Source organism: Caloenas nicobarica, chromosome 22, assembly GCF_036013445.1.
Source record: "Caloenas nicobarica isolate bCalNic1 chromosome 22, bCalNic1.hap1, whole genome shotgun sequence".
Taxonomy (NCBI): domain Eukaryota; kingdom Metazoa; phylum Chordata; class Aves; order Columbiformes; family Columbidae; genus Caloenas; species Caloenas nicobarica.
Genome location: NC_088266.1, coordinates 7,069,678 through 7,088,675, shown reverse-complemented (window position 1 = coordinate 7,088,675; position 18,998 = coordinate 7,069,678). Strand labels below are relative to the sequence as shown.

At 48.7% G+C, this 18,998-nt stretch overlaps 1 protein-coding gene across 1 annotated transcript; it reads left to right on the top strand.

Annotated features, from left to right (window-relative positions):
• Positions 1 to 6,673: 6,673 nt before the first annotated feature.
• On the top strand, positions 6,674 to 18,261 carry WRAP73 (WD repeat containing, antisense to TP73). The gene is made up of 12 exons (XM_065649784.1): positions 6,674 to 6,742; positions 7,590 to 7,742; positions 8,346 to 8,462; positions 14,424 to 14,496; positions 14,787 to 14,890; positions 15,061 to 15,147; positions 15,278 to 15,412; positions 15,504 to 15,581; positions 16,352 to 16,457; positions 16,788 to 16,913; positions 17,246 to 17,437; positions 17,938 to 18,261. Exons 1-12 carry the CDS (start codon positions 6,674 to 6,676, stop codon positions 18,045 to 18,047), a joined length of 1,350 nt encoding a protein of 449 aa, XP_065505856.1. The 3' UTR covers positions 18,048 to 18,261.
• Positions 18,262 to 18,998: the final 737 nt, after the last annotated feature.

Sequence of the window (18,998 nt, the reverse complement as noted above, 5' to 3'; positions counted from 1 at the left end):
TACCAGCCCTGATGTTACCATCTCTAAGAAAAAAGGGTTGCATGGTAGGGCCAGTGTAAATATTTAGTACCGGCTCATTATCCCGAGCAAGGGCCAGCAGCCACTCTGCCCTGCCCCAGCGCAACCAGCAGCACCGTGGGCTGCACCAGCCCTGCCACACTCGGCTTTGGTTACAGCGGGAACGAGCAGAAAGGCGGCGTGAGCTCAGCAAGGGGCAATTAGCAATTAGCACCTCAGCCCTGCCTGACCCCTCTGCCCGGCTCCTGCTCGCTGAAGACAAAGGCCGTGGAAGGGAGGGAAAGCAAGAGAAAAGCGAGGGAAAAGGGGCTGGGGGAGGGGATGTGGGCTGGCGGGGAGGGAAACAGCGGCTTTTGGGAGGGAGATGCTGCCAAGGGCCAGCGCTGCTCCAGGGACACTCCCGGGAGGCCATCCTGCTCGGGGCACGGAACACGCATAAGCGACCCGGACATCTCACATCAGCTTTCGGAACGCGATGTGACCCTCCAGCAGCTCTGCCCTGCTCACAAACAGCTTCGCTGCACAGCACATTTATACTGACACAAATTGTACTTTCCTCCTGCCGTGGAACTTGACCTCCGCCATCGTTACAGCACTGAGCCCCTGCCGCTGCATGCGGCAATGTTATCTACTAACCAGGAGCAGCTATTTTACAGAACACTGAACCATCCAGCTGCAAACCTGCAGAACAGTCATTGGTTACATACAGGTTATCAGACCCTGTACAAGTGCAGTCCTTGTGTTCAGTTCATGAACCAGCCACCATCCCACGTCCTACCCCAGAGCCCCCAGCTCGCCGCAGGGAACACGCGGTTGTGTCGGATGCAGCTCCCACATGTGCGGGCTGAGCACACTCACCATGACCGAGTCATTCATGCTTCTCATCTGGAATACATCCATCGTGACCTCCGTGCGGTTGGCCACCTCATCGCTGCCTGCATGGTCGGACGGAGGGAGGTCGAAGTAGGTGCTGTCCGGCTCCCTGGGGACACGGGGACAGCAGACACTCAGGTCTCACGCACCGCCTGCGCCACCACCTCCCAGCAACCTGCAGTTCCCATGAACATTCTCCCGTTCTCAATTTCTCCCTCCGTGCTCTGCTTTTATTTTCCCATGGCACAGCAAGCTGTGCTCAGGCAAACTGTTGCCTGGTAGGTGAAGCAAGCAGAGGTGGGAAGTTTTCCATCCACCCAGCTGCTCGGGCATATCTGTCACCTCAGGGTGTCTTGAAGTGAAAGGAGACCAGGGAAGAAAGAGGATGAAATGAAGCACAGTCCTTCTTCCTTGCTTGATTAGAGCGTGAGGCTCAAACGCCAAAAGACTTGCAAAAGTTTTGGTGTGACTGGAAGATGTTTAATTTTAGAAAATACCCATTTTATTAAGGCAGCCACCAAGCCTCATGAGCTCGTGAGTGGAGACTGAGGAGTAAGAGCGCATCCTCCCAGGCTTGGTCCCTTCATCCCCTGGGAGCAAAATTCTCAGTGTGGAGATGGAATATGTGAAAACTGAAGCATGCAAAAGAAACTTGTCTCCCTTCAGGCCTCAGTAATGATTTGCGCTAACAGATTACAGAGCAAAGGGCTCAAGATCAGCCACCGCTTACAGCGTGCTCCAGAGGTGCTCAAACGTTGTGCCTTCGTCAGCTGGCGATGACTGGGACATCTTCACAGCGGGGGAGTCTGGCAGAGGATAAATCACTCTGGGGACAAAGAGAAACAGCCAGGTCAGCGCTGCTGCAGAGCATCTCACCTGGAGGCACCTTCCCTGCAGAGCAGGACTACAGGTAACACAAACCCGCCAGGCTTTCCCGGAGGGGTGGTACTGCTGGAGATGGCATTGCAGTTCTTACAAATATGTGTTCCTACGAATATGTGGGTATTGTGGAAAGGGCCAAAGCGGTGTTGGTGTGTCATCCCATGTCTGCCCAGCACCGACCCTGTGGCTCAAGGCTCCCATGTAAGATGTTCACGATGTGCTCCAGTGAGGCTGCAAACAGCTCCCCCAGCCCCAGGGAGGCTTCACACAACTGCTCTCAGTGATCATGCTGGACCAGCTTCATTCAGCACAGAGTTCAGACTCCCCAGTTAGACACAGCAAAACCAAACTCTTGAGTGTCAGCTCTCTGAATCAAACTGAAACCCCAAGCTAGGTGGGAAAAAACAAACCTTGCAGCAAGAATCAGAGCTGGAGGCAGCCTTGTTGCAGCCTGTGCCTGGCTGCTCCGGGGCCAGCGGGGCGGTGGGGAATCCTCCTCTGCGGATCTGGGGAATATGGGAGAGACGCTCCTGTCCCTGAATGCCAGCAGAGCCAGGGAAGTGGGATGGCAGGGCTGGGAGTGCTGGCAGGAGCTGGGGCATCCCCGCAGCCAGCGACCACTTAAACAACCGCAGGAGAATTCTGCCTATTTTGATCTAGCCCTTCAGTCCTCATCCTGTTTTTTTTTTAGGCATGAGGCTGCTTTTATCCCAAGAACATCATTTACCAACGGGCTGAGATATTTTTCTCAGGAAGCTTTAGTTGGAAATGTGCACAAATCCGTAAAGGCATGAAGACAGCTCAGACACCCGGATGCATGGTGCACGTTTACAGCAACGCCATGATGGAGACATCCTAAATCTGACCTGTTCAGACATTAAAATGACCTTCCCACTTCTAAGCAGCTTGCAAACATTGCTGAATGGAATATTATGCCTCCCAAATAACGCAAAGCAGGAATGTTGCCTCTGCTCTGAGACGAGGAGATGTTACTGGGAGGAATTTCCCCCAGGACGGCGCACGAGGGGTCTGTGGCAAAGCCCGCTCTCCAGCCAAAGCCTTCTGCACAGGCACGACCAGAGTCATCCTCAACCCGTGTGCTCCTCCGGCGCCTGGACAACGCTCCCTGCCCTCTCTGCGGCCGAAGGCAGCGAGCAGCACAGCACGGCTCTCCCTTCGTGCCCAGCAGCCGGAGCGGCACATTTTGCGGAGCCATCTTGAGCCCTGTGCCGCCTTCCTCCTCCGCAGCCCCGCCATGCGACCGTCCTCCTCCTCGCCCAGCCGCTCCTGGGAGCAGCGGGACCCCGTCCCTGCCCTGCCAGACACGGGTGCTCCCCAGGCACCCCCCGGCTGCTCCTTTCCCACACCGGTGTTTATAGCATCTCATTTCAACTCGGTACCGACATCTCATAGTGAAAGCCTGAAAACTTCCTGCTTTGAGGGCCGGAGCCGCTGAGCGCGAGGGCAGCTGAGCGATCACCACTTTCTAACTGAGTGATGCCAGGGTCGCCCAGGCCCTTCTGAGTCAGCTGGGGTGGCCGCAGGGGCTGGGAGCTAAAACAAAAACAGGGCGGTGTCCCCGGCCACCGTGTTCTGCTGCATCCGTGAAAACCGGCATCCGCGGATGCTCTGCCAGGAGCGTTTGCCAGGGCAGAGGAAGATCCTCCCCCGCGGTTCTCATCACAAAACAGCTCATGGTGGGAGTCTGGTGTCCTCCCATCCCTCCTTGTCCCACATGTGGCACACAGAAAGGACCTACGGGGCAGCTTTGAGAAAAGGAAAAGCCTGGAGCCGAGGCAGGCGAGGGCTGGTGGCCTTACCCTGCATCCACGCGGCTTTCCCAGGCGCGGGGCAGCGGCAGGTTCCGGAGGGAGCTGGGCCTTTCCCTTCGGCAGAGCGAGCACCTCCGTACCGCCCCAGCTCTGTGGTCATGATGGGTGACACCAGCTGTAACCACGTGGCTGCACCCGTTTTCAAAAGGAAAAAAATCTGAATATTTTAAGGGCGTTTCGGAAGTTCACTTTCTCTTTCAAAGCACAATCAGCGTGTGCAAAGCCAGGCCAAGTATCTTCTCACATTTGAGCTCTAAACTCCATGGTACAAAGAGAAGGTCGGGCTGTTGGTGTTAATGTGCATCCCTGCTGCAGCAATCATTGCACACCACAGGAAAGCATCTCTGAAGCAAGAACGACAGCCTGACAGCCGGGCATCTATGGTGATAAAGAATCACAACAGACTTTGCAAAAAGTGAGCTAGGAAGAGCCCTAGAGACTAATTCTGCATTGCTAGAGATGCATTACTAGATGGCTTGGATGCAATTACCTGCCCTATAGACTCTGGGAGGTGACTAAGCTGGGACTAAACACACCAGCAGCAGCAGAGCTCGAGATCAGCCCCAGCCCAGGTTCAGCTTCTCTGTCACTTCCAGCCCCCCAGGTCCGTTTGGGGGATTTCGCCTCTGCCGTGAGTGTGTCAGCTCCCTTATGTCACTCGCTTCCCAGCACCAAAGGAAAGACCTGAGGCATCACCCTGACTCCTGCCAGAAGTTCTCTAGCCAAATCCATACACCAGATTTATCACAGGCTTCTGGAGCTGGAAAGACAGAAATCTGCAGCGCAGGGGGTCAGTGCTGGGCACCACGGCTGCTGTGGGATTTGCCCATTTTCTCTCCAGAGAGCTGCTCTCCCTGTGCTTCCCCAGCTCTGCCGATCGCTGGATTGCTGCTTCCCTCTGTTGCTGGTCAGGGCATTGCAGGGAAACTGCACACGGGAAAAAAAAAGCCAGAAGTACAGAGACAGAGCCTGTGGAGGGTCCAGCAGCTTATTAACAATTTTCTTTGCAAGGAGCAGGCAAGTTTGACAGAAATCCTCTCTGACATATAGAGTTGTCGACGGGCAGCTCATGATGGGGCAGGAGGCTAAAACAGCCAACTCCTCCTCCTTCAGCCTCAGCATCCCGCGGTACCCAGCCCCACCTCGGCTTTTCCAATCCAAAGTTTGGCTGTTTTTTCCTCCGCAAGCACTTTAGCTCCAGATCTAAGGCACTTGGGAGCAAACTTTCCAAGATGCTTTAGAATGGTGTAACTAGCCTACAAAGCAAAGCGGCCGCAAATCATCTTCGAGCTGCATTATCGAGCCCTCAAGAGAGGGTCGGGCTGAGTAACTCACGCGCACAAATAGCAAGGGGTTTCCTTTTGTAGTTTTTTTTTTCCTCCTACCTGCACTGGCTCCCCAAGTGTTCCGAGTTCCCCTGGAGGTCTCCCGCGGGCAGGAGTGGCCTGGGATTGAGGATCTGTGTTATTTACTGCCCTACAATCAAGTAGCGTCCTGGTCGCCTAGGCAATGACATTGGAGCTGTTGAAAGCTATGTGGAAAGTGAGGCAAAGGCTCGTGCGCTCCTTCCTGGAGTAGGAGGCAGTTGCAAGGGGGTGGAGAATGCTCAGCCAAGCGTGCCGGGGAATTAAGCTGGTCACCAGTGCCAAAGTGACTCGGGGGCAAGCTGGCTCTTGGGGCTCCGGCAGTGGCAGCACCCAGCGGTGCCGTGCTGGGCTTTAATCGTGATGGAGAGGGAAGGAGACTCAGCGTGGACCTCGGGTCTGAAGGAGGGTCTTCCCCTTGCCAAACTGATGGCTGAGCCGATTTTGTGCTTGTGTCGGTCAAAATAACCAGCGCATCTTTCTCAGGGTGTCAGAGGACCAGGACAGCCCAGTCTGGGAGAACAGCTTGCCAAGGCACACGTGGAGGGGCAAGGGATGAAGGCGGAATAGTTCTGGTTAAAAACCATCAGCCACGAGATTCTAATGCACTGTGTGGACTCACGGATGCACCTTCTCACTGACACGTGGTTTCAAAAGCTGCTGTTTCGCTGTCACTTGCCCTTTCCCCTGCTTTTGGTGACTTGGGGTGTTTGTTACTGTTAAATCATTGTCACCCGCCTCCATTCAGAGCGGGACAGACACCACAGGCACCCACCCTTCACTTCCTGGGGCACACGGTGACCGTGAGCAGCTGTCACGTCTTGTCCCTCCGCTACGGGCAGGAGCAGAACACAGACATAATGTCCCAGCCCCAAAACGCATCGGGGCGGCTGCAACCAGTTTTGGGGGCTGTAACCAGTTCTGGGAGCCTAAACACCCAGTGTGTAATGAAACCAAGGCTCGAGCGTTTGCTGTGATCAGCAGGGAGGGGACACAGACCCCCCCTCAGCTTTTGTGCTCGTTGCCCGAGGGCTCAGACCACCTTTAGGACACAGATGTCACCGCCATGGTCCTCGGTCCCGGCAGCCGGCTGCACTGGGGCTGTTTCCCAAGGGAATATGTGCCTGGGAGGGCTTCTCCAGGACTCCCCCTGCGCTGGCGATCCTTCCATGCTCGGCTCTTCCACCCCCAAAACTTTGTTTGTTTATTTGTTTTGTCTAATCCAATTAGCATCCTGCTTACTGGCTTATTTCTCTCGCAACTTGCAGTCCCTCTGTCCTGGCTGGGGAACCTCCGCCTGTTGCCCCGTTGCTGTCAGTAATTAACCAGGAGTAATTAGCCGGAGCACCCGGGCGCGGGATGCTGCCCGCGGAAACGCGCCGCGTTAGGGGCAGCGCTGTGACCGGGGGGCCTTGGCTGACTGCGGCTGGCCGCGGCGGGGCAGACTGTCTCATTAAACGGCTCATTTGCACCATAATTACTTCGCCTGGCGGGTTCCCGCCCGCTTCCCGCCACCGCACGGCGCCGCCCAGGACTACAGCTCCCGGCGTGCCGCGGGGCGGCGCCCGCCGCTCCGATTGGCTACTGCGCCAACGAGGCCCCGCCCCTTCCGCCTGCTTCCGGCGCGGGGCGAGGCCGGGGCGGCGGCGGGCGGGGCGGGCGGGTTTGAATCGCGGCGGGGCCGCTGCCCCCGCTCGCTCCGCCATGGACTTCTCGGAGCTATTCAAGCTCTCTGGCCTTCTCGGCAGGTTCTCCCCCGACGGCAAGTGCCTGGTGAGTGGAGGCCGCCGCCCGCGGGGGCTGCCGGAGGGAAGCGGAGCCGCGCCCGCCCGCCGCGGCCTGAGGAGGCCGCTGGGCCCGGGCGAGCGGCCGGCAACAGCCGCTCCCGCCGCGGGGACCGGTGGGGCCGGCCCGGTGCGTGTGTGCAGCGCCGGGAGCCTCCAGACAGGGCCCCGGGCAGGGCCCTCCCCGAACCGGGCTCCGAACCGGGCAGGGCCGCCCCGAACCGGGCTCCGAACCGGGCAGGGCCGCCCCGAACCGGGCTCCGAACCGGGCAGGGCCGCCCCGAACCGGGCTCCGAACCGGGCAGGGCCGCCCTGAACCGGGCCCGCCGCGCTCCGGAGCGGGAGGCCGAGGGAGCAGCGATAGCGCTGTGGGTCCTGCAAACACTTAACGGGGTGTGCCGGACGACCTGCTTGCTAAAAGGCTCGTAGTCAGCAATGTAGTAAAGATGTGACTAAGCTTAATTAAATAAAATAATAGTTATGAGGCAAAGAATAATCTTTTTAAAAGCAGAGTTAGTAAACCAGCAGTGCTAGAATGAATGAGGATCCTTGTTATTAAGATAACCCCCCTTCCCTCCTGGTTTAACTGTTTTTACTGTAGAGCAGAGCACACGTTAAGCCTTTCTGAAATTAAAGCCGCTAATTGTGGCGGAGGTGGCAGGACAGCGGTTGGTCCTGGTGCAGCCACAGCCCTGAACTGGTGTTGGTGCCAGCTCAGCTTTCATAGAATCATAGAATGTCCTGAGCTGGGAGGGATCCACAAGGATCATCAAGTCCAACTCCTGCCCAGGACAAGCCCAAAATTCACTGAGGGCTTTGGTTCTGCTCCTGCTCAGGCTTCGTGCGTGCAGTTCCGTCTGGTGGTGCGGGACGCCAGCACCCTGCAGGTGCTCCAGCTGTACACCTGCCTCGATCAGATCCAGTACATCGAGTGGTCCTCGGACTCCCTCTTCATATTGTGTGCCATGTACAAGCGCGGGATTGTCCAGGTGAGGACAAAAGCAGGGCGGAGTATAATTTCCTACTGGGGATTCGTGTGTGGCATGAGCAAGAGCTTCTTAACAGCAAGCGCTAGTTCAGTGCTTTTGCTAAAATAGCTGCTGATGTTGTTGATGGGTTGGAGGGTAGCCCAGCATGCCATTATTTTTAAAACAATGACAAACATCTTAGTTGGGAAAAAAAAAACAAACGAAACCAAAAAAACACAAACAAGCAAAACTCCAGACAAACCCCAAACAAATTTAGAATAATAGCACAAAAAAATCAAAACTGGAGTTTATCTTGCCATTTTTCTAGTTCAGTAGGAAATAAATACATGCAAACTTGCTAAATGAACTAACCCCCTTTTTTTTTTTTTTTTTTAAGTGTTGGACGTTCAGAATATTTGCACAGAAAAAACCCACCTTACTTTACAATTTGTATTAGCACACAGGTGTGGGGCTTACTTCTGCAGCGGGACCCAGCGCCAGTCCTTCATGGCCAGGGGCTTTCGGAGCTTCCCGACCTCTCTGGGCTGCAATGCCGGAGCTGTGGGGTGTTGTTGCCAGCAGAGGTTTTGCTGAGCTGCCCGTTCGGTTTCCTCCCCGCCCCAGGTCTGGTCGCTGGAGCAGCCGGACTGGCACTGCAAGATAGACGAGGGCTCGGCGGGGTTGGTGGCTTCATGCTGGAGTCCGGATGGTCGTCACATTCTCAATACAACCGAGTTCCATGTAAGTGTGAAGTCACGGTTACTCTCGACCGTATCAGATGTTAGTCTGCCCTTTGCCTCTTAAAATAACCTACAGCTCTTAAAGCTGTAGTGGTGGTAAAGAACACTGGTATAGGTCTCCTGTATTCATATCTAGATTAATTCTGGTTCAGGTGTTAGTTGTTCTCTTAACTTTTTATCCTCTTGCTTCTCATGATAAGATAGAAAATGGACACTTAGCTTTGAAGGTAAAATTATGTGTTTGAGAAAAGTGTAGGGATAACTGGCATTCATTGAAGCAATTTTAGAAACTGAATGTGCTGTTTGTAGCTTGGGGTAGACTCAGGATTTCTAGAAAAAAAAAAAAAAGTATGGTCTTAGGTGAGGTGTGAGGTGAGATTTAGATCCAGATCCTGGAAATACTTTCATAATTGTTTGATGTTACACATGGGACTCAGACTGCTGTTGATAGAACATCTTGCAAAATTAAAACTAAAACACCTGTAAGTGCTTATTGATTAAGAACCATTTACTGGAATCCACGCTAAGGTAGAATCCAAATCAGTTTGTGGCTGCTGGACACTGGGCTTGTTGGAAGGGACATGGAAGACCCTCCACCTTCATTAGAGCCGACAATTCATGTTATTCAGTACAATGATGAACGGTCAGAAATAGCCAAGAACTACATGCAAGACATTTTTCTCTTTGCTGTGTTTCCTCTTCTCAAAACTAGATGGATTTTAGATGACAAATTATTCTATCATAACCCTCGCTAGCACTGAATTGAGATCTTACCGGCGAGATTTTTCCTTCTTTTTGTGCAAATTCCAATGTCAATGGAATACAGACTGGGGACACTATCATCTGTGTGTGTGGACTGGAGTTGGCGCAAATGCTGGTGCTCTCAAGGGAACCTGGGGAGAAACTTGCACACGCTACAGTGCAGTTCCTGATGCACACGTGGTGGAATTCTCTGGCAAGGATTTTTAGTGCTGACTGGGGTAGAGATTTTCTGGCTATAAAGCAATCTTTTTCTATTCCCTTACCCCTTTAGATAGTGGGTCACAAGGAGTAATGAATTTAGGCCTTAGTTTTCCGAGGAATGAGTCAGCCTGGTGGTGATTAAAATTTTAAGAAAGTCCAGAATTTCAACCTGAAGTCAGAAAAGCCATGCAGGTCAAAAGCTGGTCAGGCAGAGTGTGGTGATCCAACCCCAACGGGAGGCTGGTACACATGCTACTAGTGAGTATCTCATGGCACGTGTGTGTGGGGGTGGACGAGCAAGTATTTATTGCCTCCCAACAGAACTCGGTTTGACCTTAGAGGATTTCATTAAGCCTTTGCCAAGTTGGCATCTGTGTTGGGATAAGTTTTCATTCCAGCTGTAAACAGGTTGCTAAATTAGCTTTTGTCAGACAGCTGCCTGGGTTGTGCCGGTGTCTGAGTTGTGTTTACGCTCTCTGCTAAATCCGCAGTCTGGTGGGACAGACGCGAGTAGTGCTTGAGACAGAAACTGTCAGGATACTTAATATTGCTGTGTTATGTACGTTATCAAATTCAGTGATTGCTTGGAGGGCTTAGGGGTTCCCTGTCAACCAGTGCAGCTTGGCTTTGGTAGCCTGACGCTTTCAAACAGTGCCAGCTAATTACTCATACTTGTAATTCTTCAGGTCAACATGTGAGCTCCTTGGTAAGCTCACAAATAACTTTCTTATTCCTAGATATTTTTTTAAAGGATATGGTTGTGCTAATTCATTTGTAGTAATCCATACTTACCAGTGCCTCAGAAAAATTATTAATCGGCTAACTTGCAGTCTAACTGGCAGATGCAGAGGAATTTACCGTGCTTAATTGCAAAAGTGTGCATAGTACCCCATTACTTGCCCCAGAATTTTGAAAGCATCTTTGTGCTGTACATTAGCTGAAGAGTTATGTATGCAGGGGTCATACTGTCTGTGGAGCATGGAAGTCCTGCTGAGATGTAGAAAAGATGTGGGCTTGTTTGTAAACTCTTGCAGCGCTGGACTGGAGAATTTCCCTCTGTTGGGGACTGTCGGTGCTGCTCTCCAGACTGGCAAACTGCAAAATGAGACTAGTTTTACTGGGCAGCTGAATGTATTCAAAGGTACTTCCAAACTTGGAAGGCTTCTTTTTCTTTAGGTGTCTGCTTATGCCTTACAGCTCCACATGAGAAGTGGTCAGAATAGTTGCAACTTGATTTTTCATCACCTTGTTGTTTATATCAAGCTAGAGTACAGTTCTATTAGGAAAAGCAGGTTCTTTTGGGGGAAAAAACGGAGGTAATGTTTTCCTCATTTAACTAAGAGCAAATCTAAATTAGTTGGAAAAACACTTTTTGAAAGCCTGCTACACAAAGTCTGTCTGGATCTGAAGAAGCTGGAACACCATGTAAATCATACTGATTCATGCAGTGCACTGGAAAGCAGCTGTTTGTCCTGTAGCTTTCGCTTGTCACTCATTTTGTAGCAGGTGCTTCCTCTCCTGCTGCCAGCCCCTCCGAGGCAGGTCTGCGTGCCCATGCAGTGGAACACAGAGAGCTGCTGTCTGGAAGATTCCACATGTTGAGTTTGTCCCCTGGAAGGTGGTGAAACAGGTACCTCTCCTCTTATAGTGCCCTCGTTCCACCCAAATTCACCTGGAGCTTGAACAAGAGCTGCACATAAAAGACATGGAGAAAGCAAATGGAGCGCCTGCTTCCTCAGGACTCAGGTTTTGTGATAGTTTGAAGATCAGCAGTGTTGTTCTTGGGTGTTTCTTTTAAAAGCCACAGATGTTGTATGTCTCTAGTTCCGCATTAGGTTCTGAAGCATTAAGGAACTTCTTTCAGGCTACAGCAGGAGGGAAAAGTGTGTGTGTTTCTGTGTATATTGGAGCTAATCCTTGGTAACTGTAAATGGCTCCGTTGCTTGAAAAATGCTTTCTGTCGAGGAATGTGCTCTGAATAATCTTCTGAAATCCGGTGCTGACAGACACTGCTATGTAAGGGGCCTTGTGACCCAGTCAAGTCTGGGACAAAAGTTGACAGTCATTTGAGATGCCAGGTTGTTTAAAAGTGTGTTTTTATCTATTGAAAATCACCAGTCTTACACCTGCCTATAGCTGTCAACATCGGGACATGGTCCTGAACCCAGCACTGGAGACTGTTTATCACGTTACCATCTAAATACTTTTTATTTCTCAGCTGTTTTTAGGCTATTTTAAAAATGCTTCTGCTTTTGGTTTGTTTTTCCACTGCAAAACAACAGCTGAAAACTTCTCAGACACCATTGTCATTAGGATTTGAGTTTGACAACTCTGCTTAATCGAGTCATTTACACTAAAGAGAAAGTACCAAAATGATCGGTGAAGAAGTGCTTGCTGCAGACTTAACTAACCACTATCTATTCCCCACAAAGTCTCTGAGAAAAGCAAAGAGCAGCAATGCAATTTATTGTAATTTTTGAAGTGTTTGGCTTTCCCTTTAAATCCTCTGAGCATTATTGCAATTTATGCTGTACCTGCTGGCAGTGACGTGTTGGGGACATGTATATGGGCGCTCCTCCAACAATACCAGTGTTTAATGCTACTGAAACTTCTGGTGTCAGCTCAGCAGTGAAGCGCAACATGACAAGAATGAGCAGGGAAACCATTATTAGGGTCTTCTTTGGGGAGCTACAAAACTTGACCCTTGTAGAGACGGTTCTGACTGAACAGCAGAGGACAGTCCTAAGGGTGAGGCAGCGATGGGTGCAGAAAGGCTGTTCAAGGTGTCCTTGCCTTTCCTGCGTGGGGTGTCGGGCAAGGCAGAGGTGGCAGCAGGAGCTCTGCATGCCGTGGGCTGTTTCTCACCTCAGAGATTTTCCTTTTGCGACGGAGTGTGAGCAGCGCGGTTCTGCCTCGCGCTGGGGACACAGCGGGCCAGGGGAGCTGATTGTGGGGCTGAGCAGCAGCGTAAACCTCAACTTGGATGCCTCTGTCAGGAAAAATCATGATCCAGACCTCAGCATTCAAAGCTTGCAGCTGCTAAGCTTGTATTAAGTAGCTGGAGAATGCGCGTTGTGTGCGCTGCGTGTTTTGGTCCAGGCAGGACCAGCAGCCAGCGCGTTTAACACTGCAATTAATAGGAGCAAGGAACATATCACTATTGCAGTTGCTATAGAAGAATGCGAGTAGGCATTGTGTTGGTATTTTTAAAGTAAATCTTGCATGAAGAGCAGTCTAACTATGCTGTATTTTTGTATGTCCGGAAGTGAGCAGTTGCGGTGATAAAACATGATTAATGTTCATCTAGTGGATTCCTTTGCGACCTGCTAAACGTAAAGGTGGTACTATAGATGTCTAGTTGTAATTGCACACCTGTAAAATAAAGGAAGAGAATAATAAACACTGCATTAAACAGTGGTCCAATACCTTTTTAAAACTTTGGATAGAAAGGGACAGCAATCTGATCTGGTTGTACTCTTTCCTATAACAAATTTTTAAAAATTAAATAATATTTTGTGTGTTGTCTCTTCAAATCTCAACATTTTCTTCTGTATCTAAAAAGCAGTGGGGAGAACAGCTAATGCTGCTCTGCATTGGGACTCCATGTATCTCTGGGGGGAGGCAGCATTTCTTAGGATTCTGAAGCTTGGTTTGAACAGTGTCAATTACTTGAATTGTGCTTTCTGGCAAAAAATGATAATGTCAGCAATGAAAAAACCCCTCCAAGTTCTGCCGCATCACACAATCTGTAGCGTTACCTGGTAGAACAGGTGTAGATGATGCTAGCTGGGAGTCCTTTGGCACCATGGAGTAGTATCAGTTACTTCAGAGAGGAAAAACGCATGTTGAGGACAAACATGCAAAAAAGCGTAGTAGAAACGTCCAGGACTGCAGGTGATGCTGGTGGCCTGCATCCCATGCAGAAGGATGCTGAGAGGGTAGACAATGCTGAAGTTCTACTTATATAATGGACGAGGATTAATTATGTTGTTCAGTAGTTCTGGGAAAGGCAGCTTTATGACCGTGGTGCTTTATTGCAAAAAGAGTTTTACCTGCGTCTCTTCCAGAATCTCTTACCTTGGTGCAATAAAATGCAGGAAAACACAAGAAAAAAATGACACTGCATTCCTCACTCCAGCTATAAATGCAAAGGTTCACATGACATACTGATTAATGCACATATGTCTGGTGTGGCTGCTGTTGCTAAGGGAGAGTAAGTATTTGTTTTTAATTGAATAATCTGCAGATGGCAACGCGGAGCTCCCAGAATGCCGGCTGTGACCTTGAGGGGCTGTGCAGAGCTGGTCTGGCAGCTGACGGCCTCCTCTGCTCTCCTGGGGCTTTGTGGGTGCACCAGCCTCCAGAAATACCCCAAACGGGATGTTTCATGCCTTGCTTTGCATACAGTATTATCGTGCTTTTCTAATTCTTTCAGTAATTACATAGCGTTGCTTTCTTGTGTGTCGCTGAGGAGGGAAGAACGTAGTGCAAATAAGCTGTCTAAGCTGACTGTGTCTAAAAGTTGAAAATACAGCTACATTTTCATACTTAGTAGCCCTGTCCCAAGAGATACAAGGTCTTTAAGCTGCTGTAACTTCTCATTTCTCATCCAGATTCTGTGATGAAACGGTTGTTTTTTCCAGCTGAAAAATGTCTGATACATTGCCAGCCATGTAGCTGGGTTCCTGCTAATATCAGTAACTTGAATTTAATGGAGAGCTTTTATCCTTGTTGATGTTCTGCATGTCTAGAGTATCCAGTGTGCCTGTAATGCTGATTTGGAAAAAGTAGCCTTGCTAACTGAAGGGAATGGGAGACAATTCCTCGCAGTTACTTCTTAGGGCTTCTCGATTGAGCTATGCAGAATAACTGCAAAGTTTAAGCACAGAAGGTATATTGATCTGTTTTGTGTTGCTGAATTAGGTTTATGGGTTTCTATTTACTTATCTTTTTTTCACCTGCAAAACTAAACAAATTCTTCCTTGTCTCTTTGTGACAGCTGCGGATAACTGTGTGGTCCTTGTGTACAAAATCTGTATCTTACATCAAGTACCCCAAAGCCTGTCAGCAGGGTAAGTGTCACAAATGTAACAGACGAATGGTGGTTTTTCCTATGGCAGAAAGCATGCTGAAGTTCTGCAATAGCTGGAAGCTGCAGCCTTAGAAATGGTGCATTCAAAGTTTAAGAACTGCCAACACAAGCAAATTAGGAACACTCTGTATTGACTTGATTAATGTGATCTTCTGTGAAGATATTTTTCCTTCTCTCTTCTTCAAATTGGGAGTAGCTGCTTGTCACTGAAGAATTGTCACCTATCCTGTCCTGTTTTCTCTCTTTTAATGAACGTTGTCTCATTGGCAGGGATTGCTTTCACCAAGGACGGCCGCTATATGGCAGTAGCAGAAAGACGTGACTGCAAGGACTTCATCAGCATCTTTGTGTGCAGCGACTGGCAGCTCCTGAGGGTAAGACATGTCCTTACCTTCCCTTGTTGCTTTACTAATCTGGTTTTAGACTTGCCAATGCATTTTCTATCCATCATCTGGCTTCTTCCTTGGCTGCAGGCACACTTGTGTAGCAGTAGTTCATTAGTATAATATTTCAAATGGGTTTGTTTTTTCTCTTTTGAGTGCAGCATTTTGACACTGAAACACAAGATCTGTTTGGGATTGAATGGGCTCCAAATGGCTGCGTTCTGGCAGTGTGGGATACATGTCTGGAGGTATGAGGACAAAGCAGATTATTTTCCTGGAGAGTTCAAGCTGGTTTGTAGCCACCATGTATAAAGCAGTAACTAAAGTAACTAGTGTTAGCCACTGTTGAGATAATGAAAGCCTGTATTTACGTTTCAGTATAAAATATTGCTGTACTCCCTTGATGGCAGACTGCTGTCCACGTATCAGGCGTATGAATGGTCGCTAGGCGTCAAATCAATCGCCTGGAGTCCCAGCAGTCAGTTTTTGGCAATTGGCAGCTACGATGAAAAGGTAAGAAATAGGTTTATTTTCTGTCTTTTATCTAAACCACTTGTAGAGCTTTGTCATAACAGTTTTGTCTTGCAATGCTGTCTTGAATGAGGTGCGTATCTTGAACCATGTGACTTGGAAGAAGATCACAGAGTTTGAGCATCCAGCAACCATTGCGAACACCAAAACTGTAAGTATGGATCCAAAATAGTGCTTTGCTGCTATTTGTATCTGAAAGACGCTAGTAATTCCATTGCGTTCTGGAGACTTTGCTTTTCCTCCTCATAATGTGTAAATAGGGCTTGGGAAATGCCGTGAAAATTTGGGGATGGAAGAGAAATAGAGAAGTCTTTTCAAGTTTGATGGAATACGCATGTATGATCCTCTTAGCTTTAGCACTAGCAGATCTCAGATGACTTCCATCATATGCCAGCGTGTTTCTGCTGTAGGTGGTGATGGCATTCCAGGTTTGGGTATGCAGATGATGGCAAACTGCGGAACTTAACAGGAGAGATTTGTCTCAGCTTTATACAATTCGTGATTTTAAACAGCGTTGGAACTGGATTGTGATCAGATTTACATCTTGTATGTACAAGCCCATCCATCTCACCTAACGAGCGTTTCCTGTAAACATCTGCCATCATTTATTTTGATCCTTGCATACACATACATGCAAGGCCCAGCAGATTCTGGGTAGTTGGCAGCAGGCAGAGAGCTGTAGCTCTTGTTCCAAAAATCGCAAACTGTTCTCATCTGCCAGGGTAAAAAGAACACGCAGTGTAGTGGTGCTGCGTGCACGAGTCTAGTGTCTGGACAGACTGTATCACTGGGCTTTGAAATTGGGTCCCTCTTTTTGAAACACCCTGTACACTTGAGAATGGGTTGGTGGGATGTGGATGGTTTGGTAATAGCCCATGTTCCAATTCTCCCTCTGTAGAACTCTCACTTGGTTCTTTGCAGATTGTGTATAAAGAAGTGGAGAAATCCCCGTCTGTTGAAACTGAGAGACTCTCTTTCCCTCCAACAAGAGCACTGGCTAGTTCTCTCTTCAGCACACAAAGTAAATGTAAGCCAAAGTTTACTCAAATGAGACACTTGAGTTTGCCATGTCAAGTCTTAGTGGAAAACTTGATTTTTTTTTTTTTTTTAAAGTAGTTTAATCTCAGACTTGCCTGGATTTTCAGCCTTTCCCTTCCTAGAGAGGGGCAAGAATAGTAAGCTGTTTATATGAAGATGCAATATCTTAAAACAATTGAAGTTTTTGATTCGAACCTCTTAAAGAAGAGTAAAATATGGCCCTATCACTTCAGAGATGAGGGGATTTTAACAGTTAGAATTTAAATATTTTGTTCATTCAGGCTTGCTTTTATTTTATTGCTTTTATTTCACATTGCAGATGATGTTTCCCAGGTGCCAGTCTCTTTACAGTATATCAAACCAGTTGCCGACAGGGCAAATCCCAAAATGGGAATTGGGATGTTGGCATTCAGTCCAGATAACTGTTTCCTGGCAACCAAAAATGGTGAGTTCCTACTGCCCTGTATTAGAGGGCAAACCTGTTCATTGTGTGGTGTGTTTTCAGAAAAGAAACAAGGACAACTGGTCAGTTATTTAGCACTATGGGAAGACTCCTGTCCCCATTTAAAATCGGCTCTTTGTTATGCAAACGTGTTGCTACAGGGGGAGCTCAGCCCGTGTCTTCTATGTACGTGAAGTATTGTGAGCTGCTGCCAAAACTGCTTATTGGTGCATTTCCTCAGTCCTAGCTCTGTATTTAATGAAAATAGTATGCTTTTTGTATGCCTTCATATGTATGTGAGCTCACATGTTATCCCCCTCCTCCTTTTCTGACAGATAACATTCCTAACGCTGTCTGGATCTGGGACATTCAGAAGCTGAAGCTGTTTGTGGTTTTAGAGCAGCTGTGCGCCGTCCAGTCCTTCCAGTGGGACCCCCGACAGCCCCGACTCGCTGTGTGCACAGGGAACAGCAAAGTCTACCTGTGGTCCCCAGCGGGCTGCGTGGCCGTGCAGGTTCCCTTGGAAGGTAAGACACAAAACCACACGTGAACCGAACTCTTAGGTCAGCACACGTGATGAGAGATTTGGGGGTTGGCAGTAAATGAAACAAGGCTGTTAGCTAGATCACATCAATGCCTTTCTGCACATTGAACAGAAAGGAAATCACAGAGATTGGACTCTTTCATTGCACACGAGTGGCAGCATCATCGGGGTGTGCAGCTCTGCACCAGTGAACAATCTTGTGATACCTATCTGCATTTAAAATGACGAGTCTACAAAATCTCCAGTGGTCTATGGAGTACAAAGGAGCTGCAGGTTTGGACAAAGAGTCAGTAGCGCAGCTCGTCTGCATGGCTGTGGAGAACAGAGGCTCTGCTGCAGCAGGAACAAAATCAGATGCCCTGTTGAGGCTGCCAAGGTGGGGAGGGGATTTGTTGCAATGTGTGTGACTTAGTCCAGCTCCCTTTTCCCAGCCAAGAGGCCAGACTGCCAGCTGCTCGCTGACAAACTGCTCTGTGTCGGCAGGTGACTTCCAGATCGTGTCCCTCTCCTGGCATGCGAGTGGAGACTCCATGGCGCTTCTGAGCAAGGACAACTTCTGCATGTGCTACTTAGAAAGAGAAGAGGTAAAATAACAACCAGAAGTTTGAGGAAGAAAGAGGAAAGGGGTCAAACCCTGTTGCCCAATCTGAAGTTTTTGTATTTATAAATTATTTATTTGACGGAGCGCACCCAAACTCCAATGTGTAAAGTACTGATTGCATATGAATGACATGATGCAGCAACTAAAGCGTAGAGAATGAAGTCTGGATTTCAGGAAAACTTTCGTATTGATGTAGTTGAACATTCTCCTGCAGTTTGTCAACTATGAAACCTTATTTTCTAAAATTGTAGCTGTGTGTACATACTGTATAGCTATTATTTAAATTTTATAATTTCCAATAAATATTTTGATAGTTACATACTTGGTATGACTCTAACTATAAATGGGCACATCTCATTTCTAAAGGCTGTTTCTGTATTATCAGTGATGTGATCGTGTAGCTGTTTATCCCAGCACAAGGAAACAGTTATTTGCACACAACAGTGTCTGGTCTTGTAAGACAACATATTTTTCTGGTGTATTAGAATTAAATATTGTAGCAGAGGTAGATACATCAGTAAGGCACTTTCTAGCAAATCAATTACTGTTAAAGCAAAACAAGTTCTTTGTTCAGAAAGCAAATTAAGTCATCTGTAATAATAATTTTGCATTTCCAGACTAAGATGTTAGCAGGTGACAGTAATTGTGCCTGGTCTACCATAGATTTATTACACTGAATCTTTACAAGAAGGATCATAATGGATACTTTAGAACGATATATTACAGGCAGCTGAAATGGGAGCTTCTGACCCAACTATCCAGTGCCAAATGGGAGTGGATGGTTTGGCAAGAAAGAGCAGTCTACTGTCTGGCCCTTCTGTTACCTGGGCAGCCACCACTGGATTCAAGGGAAGGGAGCTCTTGGTTTAGGAATTATTGGATGGCTTTTCTTTTGCTACTGAATTTCACAGCCTCAGTCTCCATAAAATAAAGAACGAAGACC

Coding starts and splice junctions, on each gene's coding strand:
- WRAP73 (XM_065649784.1), top strand. CDS start 6,674: ATGGACTTCTCGGAGCTATTCAAGCTCTCTGGCCTTCTCGGCAGGTTC. Junction 15,413..15,503: donor TTGGCAGCTACGATGAAAAG/GTAAGAAATAGG, acceptor GTCTTGAATGAG/GTGCGTATCTTGAACCATGT. Junction 16,458..16,787: donor CTTCAGCACACAAAGTAAAT/GTAAGCCAAAGT, acceptor TTCACATTGCAG/ATGATGTTTCCCAGGTGCCA.